The following is an 8,627-nucleotide window of genomic DNA, read 5'->3' on the forward strand; positions in this document are numbered from 1 at the left end:
ACTCAGCTCAGATTAAAAGCCTGGACGGCGACGGCGACGGCGACGAGGAAGACCTGTCACGGCGTCGGAGCGGCGCCGCAAACTCTGAAGATCGACTTCACCGTCCGTGATGAAAAGGGCGGTGTGAATGAGCAGATACGCCGCAAAGATGCCACAAGATCAAGATGCATGATGGCGATAAACAGCACTGGAACTAATTAAGCAGTAAGTTAATTGACTAATTAAGTAGTTTCTTTATCCAGATGACAGCACCATCATACATACATATCAACTATCAAAGGCACACTACGTACACAGCAAACATTTCTAGCTCTGTTTTTTTTTTCCCCTTTTTAACCTTCTGTTCTCACTAGCTAAGCTACTAGGTACTTACAAACAAAACTTGATTACCTACTAGATGAGGATGGTGATGATCGACATCGACTGGCCTAATAATTCAGAAGTTAGGAATTTGTAGGGGAGAGATAGGAAGCCATGTTAGGAGCGGCTTCTCATGTTCTAAGCCCCTGCAATTCCTCTTGCTGAAAAGCCAAACAAAGAAGAAAGAAAAAAAAAAAGAAGAAGAGAGAATAACATTTTGGCCCCATTTTGTCATCCGATGATCTCGTCAGGCAAGGCCACAAACCTCGTCCGCTTCTGCAATCAAAAAGAGAAAAAACCTGTCAAAATTTGCACAATTTCATTTCACGCTTTCAGCTAAAACTTAACTACTAGTACTAGCATAATCAAAGCATGAAGCGTAGGATACTGAAAAAGGTATCACCGAATTTGGTAAAGCAACATGTACATGAGAAAGGGATCGATGGATCCGGTTTTTCGATTGGTAGCCATTGACAAAAGAGAAAACGAGTCCCTTTGAATTGCATCGAGAATCCCTTTCTTCAATTGATCTTCAACGTTAAGCAAAACTAATTAAGCCGTGCCTCATGATTAATTGTCCGGACTACTAACTACTTTGGGTAACGACTTTCTACGTAATGAAGTAAATGCTTTATATTGGAACGGTTGTCCTAAGTGCACTTATATTGAAACGAAGAAAGTATATTACAAACTTAAAAACTACCATAAAATATGTATCTACATTATTGTACGTAAAACTTTTATTCATGATGAATCCCATACGTCTATTTTAATCTTATGATCGATACTCCCTCCATCCTATGATATAAGGGATTATTCTTTTTTAGGTAAGTTTAAGGATAGCAAGAAAATACTAGAATGTCTCTATTAAATGATACTCCCTCCATAAAAAAAAAAGGCAACCTAAGCTCCTAGTACAACGAATCTGAGCAACCCTTCTAGGTTGCCTTTTTTTTTGGGACGAATGGAGTATTTACTTATATGTGAGTGGGTAGTTAAGGGTTAAAATATGTAAAAATTTGAATAGGAATTGATGGATGTGTTAAGTAGCACACCAAAATCATTTATATTGTGGGACAAATAGAATGAACAAAATCCCTTATAGAACGAAGGAGCAGGGGCAGATCTACAGCGTAAAGGCCAGTATCAGGCGACACCGACGACTTTCGACAAAACTTATAGCGAAACTACTTATCTATATATTATAACACCATGATCAAAGTATAATTAGCATATTATGACAATTATAAACATATTATGACATCAACAAATCGATTTTCTGACTCCACCTCTACAAGGGAGTACTCCCTCCGTTTCGAAATGTTTAACGCCGTTGACTTTTTAGCACATGTTTGACCGTTCGTCTTATTCAAAAAATTTAAGTAATTATTAATTCTTTTTCTATCATTTGATTCATTGTTAAATATATTTTTATGTAGGCATATAATTTTACATATTTCACAAAAGTTTTTGAATAAGACGAACGGTCAAACATGTGCTAAAAAGTCAATGGTGTCAAACATTTCGAAACGGAGGGAGTAATTTATAAGTTTACCCTGATTTACATTACATGTTTTTTCACTATAGATGGGGATTACTACGCCTCACGACCAGCACGGGCCGTCTCGGCAGCCGTGCCCGTCGTACGGTCGTCGTACAAGCTAGCACTGTACACGTGGTTAGGCCCCTAACTAACGAATCTCCCGGCACATGCACGGCGAGGTTGGCACCCTCGTGCGTACGTACGTGTCGCGTGATTAGCTTATCTCTCTAATCTTGCTGGCTCAGCCTAGCTACCTAGCTAATTAATTATCCATCTTCCGTGCTGTCGATCACTCTAGCTACGTGTTCGTCAATAGCAAACCATCGTTAAATTAATTAGCTCTTGCTGGTTAAATTATGTGTGTATGTTTATTTGGGTTACGGAGTAGTTAATTAATAACTTGGATCGATGCGATCACATAAATACTGGAATTAATTGACTTGACCCTTAACGTTCTCAACTGGAGTATACTCCATAGTTGTAAACAATCAATACCAAACACAAAAAAATGCAAGCCATGGTTTTGATCTCTCACCCACATGCCTAGCTATTGGGCTGACGAATTCTGCTCGAGTTCACGGCAAAATCAGACGGATTCGTGTAAAATTTTGATGAGATTTGCCTTTTCTATAATAATAATAATAATAATAATAATAATAATAATAATAATAATAATAATAATAATAATAATAATAATAATAATAATAATAATAATAATAATAATAAATGGATGAAATTTGTATGTTTGCGCGAAGAGATCGATCAAGATGGGAGGGGCAATGCAAGAAGCTTCGACTGGCTTTGGCTTATTGGGCAGCACGCACATGCGCACCACGTGAGCCAAAAAGGTTACTGACGCCAAGTGCAGCACACACGCCGGCGAACTGATCGAAGCGAGTCGAGAAAAAAGAACATGAAAAAGATGGCCGGAAAGATGCGCTACGTTAATTTTGTCTCATCATAGTAGAATTTACTGCTCCAACATTGCCGCTCGCTAGATGATTCTCTTACCAAAAATATCGAGTGGGTATTTGTTTCGTCAGCTTAACAGAATTTATTGTGCTTCTGTCCGGAAATATAAGAGATTTTATTCTGTAATATATATACTCCCTCCGTCTCATAATATAAGATTTTCTACCATTACCCATATACATATAAATGTTAATGAATCTAAACACATACATATGTCTAGATTCATTAACATCTAAATGAATGTAGGCAATGCTGTAAAGTATTACACTGTGAAACGGAGGAAGTAGATATTTTTTTATATTTTAGAATAGAGGTAGTATTTATTTTGTAGCTAAAAAAAGGCATTGTTAATTTTGTTTAGCTCAGTGGAATACCTAATTATACCTGGTAGCAAGCCAAATAATACTATAGCAAATTTTTTGCCAAAAACTTTAGCTATGACCCATTTTTTTTGCAATTGCCAAAATTTTGCAGGGTAACAAGTGGCATCAAACCAAACAAGTTTTAAAATTTTATGAACTGGTTGAGGCATGTAACTCGATATCATGATGGCATTTTTTTCTTATTTTTTGGATAATCTTTTTCTTTATTTTTTTCTTATTGCTTCAAGATTTGCAGTTTCTGTATTAATTAGGCCCCGAATATAATACATAAAATACGACATAAAAAAAATTTAACCTTGGTGCTGTATTTCTCATCGTATAAATATAGATCGTCTAGCTTGGTATTAATTATAATTGCGTATGTACTGTGAGGCATCCTTGTCAGCTAAGCCTAATTGAGAGGGTAGAGCACATGCAAATTGCAAACTAAACACCAAGTTGATGGGCCAATGGTAGTACTAGAGAATGACGTCACGTGGCAGCTCTAGTGACGTGAGCATGGGTAAGGGTAGTAACGAGAGGAAGAAGATGCCTACCTCTTTCTTCATGGCCGACGTCTTCCTCCCCGACATCGCCGACACCGGGCCGGAGGCAGCGAGCGTGACGGCGGCGCCGGCGCCGGCGCCGCCCTGGTCCCTGGCGACGCACAGCTGCATGATCCTCTCGGCGGCCTCGGCGGCGTCCTTGCTGTCCTTCATCAGGCGCGCCACCTCCGACTTGGGCAGCCGCATCCGCAGCCGCACCGCGCCGTCCACGCCCACCTCCACGGACGACGGCCTCCGCGCCGGCTCGCCGCCGCCGCCGGCCACCGCCCTCGCCGCCGGCACCACCGACGCCATGTCCGACACGGTGCGCCGCGACAGCATCAGGCTCTCCAGCCGCTCCCTCGCGCCCACGTGGAGCGCCCCCGACCACGTCTTGCGCGGCGCCCGCGGGTCGTCGTCGCCGCCATAGCCGGCGGCGCCGCGGGGGAGCTGGACGAGGAAGTAGAGCTTGCCGGGCTTGAGCGGCGCGTCGCGGTCGAGCGGCCTGGCGCGCACGCCGAGGCGACGGACCTCCTCCGACTCGAGCAGCTGGTGCCCGGCCGGGTGCCCGCGCAGCGCCGCGCCCGCCGTCGCCGGCGCCCTGTACCGGAACGTGGCGCCGTCCACCGTCATCACCTTCGCCACGCGCCGCTTGCCGGTGAGAGCGTTGCCCATGGCGCGACGTCGCGCGCGCGCCGCGGCGAGAGGCTGGGTTGGGTTGGGTTGACGTGGGTCGAACACAAGGCGCGCGCGGAGGTAGCAAGAGTGAGCGGGAGAGAGAGAAGATCGAGGAGGCGAGTTATATAGCTGTAAATTTGGTGGGTGTGTGTGTTTGCGCTTATAGCCTTTTTGAGTCAAAATGTACCCACCATTTTAATTTGCTTTGTGATTTGTCACTAACTCACTAGAAAAAAGGAAGATAAAGGTATATATATACTACTTTTGTTTAATTACTTTGTAGGTGTTCCCATGAGCTAATTGGAAACACTAAACCAAAAAAAAAAATTGTATCCCTTTTGTCTTCCTCTTTACACAACTTTAGTTGAAATGCTATTATGCGTGTGTTTTTGTTCTTAATTCATAGATCACACTAACTTTTCCCTTTTTAATCATGGCAATGTCCTTTTCCTCTTTGTAAATGACCAACACAAGACCGTTAAGTGTGCCCCCCCGCCCTATCGTCGAACACGAACGGTGTGTAAATAGAGTACTGAGTAAGCTTGGTTGGTATGTTGTGAAGGAATTTGCACAATAGATGCGATCCTAACGTGTGTTTCTCAAATTGATATCTTTTTCAACGGTGGAAATAATTTATATCTGACTTCTACTAAAGCTAGGGTTCGAAATTCCGGAATGAAATTTCCGAAGTTTCAGTTTATTTCGGCGAAAAATTTTATTTTATTTTATGAATTTGGTAATATTCTGTTCACATTTGACCAACATTTGTTCAAAATTTTAGAAATTTCGGTTTACCAGTGACCTCCGATAGAATCTGCCAAACCAACAAATTGAACCCTGACTAAAGCTCCTTAATTTCTTTTAAGAATACGCAATAGCTTTACGTATCTTTGTATTATATACGGAGCTCATTTAGTCATATTATTGATATTTCGAGGTAGCTTTTTAAATCAAAAGTTAACCTGGTGATCGGTTATTTCAGTTTACCCAATCGAAAAAAAGCATACATGAAGTTCAAAGCTCACTGATTTATATGAATTTTAGCTCCTATTCGAATGTGTCATATCAAACCAAAAATACGTCGATTGAGGACTTAGGTTTGAACGGTAACCTAAGTATTCAAGTTGCCAAATACTAATAAATTCAAAATTTTAGTTAGCTGGCGTAATCCCTCAAACCCTCGTGTTTGGTCAAATCGAAGAAAAGTCTTCCGCGATATCCGAGCTGGACCTTAATTGAACCTAATATTTTTATCTCAAACAGTGGCTAAAATAAACCAAATATCAAGCATATTAAACTAGCCAGTGTTACAGCTTCCATAATTTTAACGCAGAAATGGCCAATCACAAACATCTCCGTGAGTTAATCACAACAATTAATCAATTAACTATGCTGTATCCGAGCTTGATCGTAGGCTCCTAGCTTGGATTGCGTAAGTTTATGATCTGAATTTTGACGAACACAATCGAAAAAGAAAGAAAGAAAAACAACGGGTCATCAGATCGTTCAAAGAGAAATTCTCCACAAAACGCCGGGTTTCCGGAGCATCGTGGCGTGCGGGTAATTAATTAGCCGTTGCTTAATTCCCTGTTAGTATGTCTGAATATGTCATGTTGCCTCTGATTTTCGTTGGACGAACTGATCCGGGTTATCAGGGAACACAACTAGAAGTTCTTGACTAGTGCCAATAGGGATGAGCTCGTTTGAAGAGCTTGCTGTCCGGCCGGACTCTAGAAAAATAAATTAGAAGTCAGAAGCTAGAAAATTTATTTTTTATGTTATTACTGAATGATTGTCCACAATCTATTACCTGCTTCTTAGAATCTCCAACTCTCAAATACAACCATCTCATCGGACTGTCTTGTCAGAGATATTGATATGGTATATAGAATAATCTACACCCTGGCAGTGTGAAAATGCATGCCAAGTTCTTGGAATTACTCAGTTAGGAAGAATTAACACCGTGTAATTAGGAAACTTTCAAGTATAGATCGACTGCGTTGATTTTCCTTGTCATGGTCAGCTTAGCGTTCATTTTTCTCTCAGGAGTTTTAATATATGACGCCGTTGACTTTTTAATCAATGTTTGACTACTCGTCTTATTCAAAATTTTTATGCAAATATAAAAATACTTATGTCATGCTTAAAGAATATTTGATGATAAATCAAATCACAATAAAATAAATTATAATTACATAAATTTTTTGAATAAGATAAAAGGTCAAACGTTTGTCAAAAAGTTAACGGCGTCATACATTAAAATACGGAGGAATAATTAATTATATAATCGCTGGTGTTACTATGTTGTAACGCGGTTGCCATGATCGAAAAATCGAGTCTGGTCTACGAGACATGCTCTACTAGATGATGACCATGTCAAGGCTTACTTGTGCGTACTGTTAGGTGTTCGTATGTGTAAATGAGCCCAAGAGTCATAGATCCTAAACCCTCTCCATGACTCAATCTACAATCACCTAACCTTTTTTTTCCAAGCATCTAGGCCTAATCTAGTAGTAGTATAACTTTACCTAATAATTCCATCTCAAAGAAGTGAAATAAAATAAAATAAAAAGTTTGCCTAAATTGTTGGGTGAAACCGAGTCCAATCAGCATATATGTACATGTTTTGTATGTTGAGAGAGCACAAGAGAGCTTATGAATTTTGTTCCGCATATTTAGTGCAATCAACTTGTATTTTTAATTCATAATTGTATCCATGAACTGAAAATACAAGTAAACTGAACTAAGTATGCGGAACAAAATTATGAACTAAATATCCGCATATTTAATTGTATTTTCGGTTTACTGGTCAATTATTTTCCAGTGAATGAGTCTCAAGGATGGGTATGATAATTGACCAACTGAAACCTTCCTGGAAAATAAGTGTTTTATTATTCTGTAAATCATGAAAATCATGTACCAAAGGTGATCGAAAATCAACCGGTCGATACGAAATTTAAATGATGTTCATGATGCCCTGACCCAATTCATGTTTCTTTTCATTTCAATTTGCTTTCGTCAGGGTCCCAAGTTTCACCCTTTTCAAGAGCTTTTTCTTTGTCCTCTTTAGCCTTTTTGAGAGCTAAGTGCACGATCTTCCATAATGATTCACCAAATGACGATCAAGATTGGGCAACCGACCACTATAACTGCCATCCATCGATCGTCCTATGATGATGATGATACGATCTGCAGTAACCAAAAAAAAAAATCAATTCAGAGCTAGATTAATTCAGTGCTTGTTGCATGGTCAACCATAAAGCAGAGATATGATAAATAAAAAAAAGAAGATAAGATAACGCAAAGCCGGATTTGAAGCACATTGCCTGATTTCAGGGGATTTTGCCGGCACAATGCACTCAACAGATGTCAAAAATTTCAACTTGAATACGTATTTGGCAGGCTCGACGAGTCGATGTCGATGGTAGTTTACGTGAATTTGAGGTAACAATCTTAATTATGGTGATGGATATGTCGTACTCGTACATGAACGTGATTATAGAAAAGTAATACAATATTAGGGACAGTAAAACCGTTGACTGCTACTTGTTGGTTGGACTTTTGGAACTGAAGAGATTTGTCAAGATTTTTCATCATCTGTCCCATCCGTTAATGTAAATTGTGAAGAAATGTTGGGACAAATCCAATGCTCTTTTCAAAATGTCGCAGAAACAGAAGAAATGAAGAAATGGAAGCATATCTAGATGATCCACGTCGGCAACTCGGCATAGTACTATTTTTCTGCACAAAGATTTTGCAATTTCTGTTTCCAGAGGAAATTTAATTAATCCAGTCCTTACATATATATTTCTCTGTTGTTATCTGTCTCGTCAGGCTGTCACGAGATCGTTATTTTCTTTTGCTTGATGCAGACATAAGCATGCGCCAAATTTGCTTGCTGTTCAACTCCCTTTGAACAGAGGTAATAACCGTTGTCACCATCTTCTCTAGAGAGAGAAATATTGTCACAACTCCACACATGCATGTTATTTTCAGAGTTGTCCAAATTAATATCAATATGATAAACTCTCTATCTCTAGGAGAGATTATCATCACCCATGTATACTTCACAATTTATTGCTTAATTAATATAAATAAATTCGTGAGTTTTTAAAGGAAAAAAAGAGTCGTCATGCTGAATATAAGAAAAATCAGTGTCACCTTGAT

General features: G+C 39.7%; 1 protein-coding gene across 1 annotated transcript; it reads right to left on the reverse strand.

Annotated features, from left to right (window-relative positions):
* Positions 1-213: 213 nt before the first annotated feature.
* On the reverse strand, positions 214-4,726 carry LOC4347006 (uncharacterized protein At1g66480). The gene is made up of 2 exons (XM_015795954.3): positions 3,795-4,726; positions 214-636 (listed from the first exon to the last, which is right to left on the reverse strand). Exons 1-2 carry the CDS (start codon positions 4,455-4,457, stop codon positions 592-594), a joined length of 708 nt encoding a protein of 235 aa, XP_015651440.1. The 5' UTR covers positions 4,458-4,726; the 3' UTR covers positions 214-591.
* Between the last annotated feature and the right edge of the window lie 3,901 nt (positions 4,727-8,627).

The sequence above is a fragment of the Oryza sativa genome, chromosome 9, assembly GCF_034140825.1.
Source record: "Oryza sativa Japonica Group chromosome 9, ASM3414082v1".
Lineage (NCBI taxonomy): Eukaryota > Viridiplantae > Streptophyta > Magnoliopsida > Poales > Poaceae > Oryza > Oryza sativa.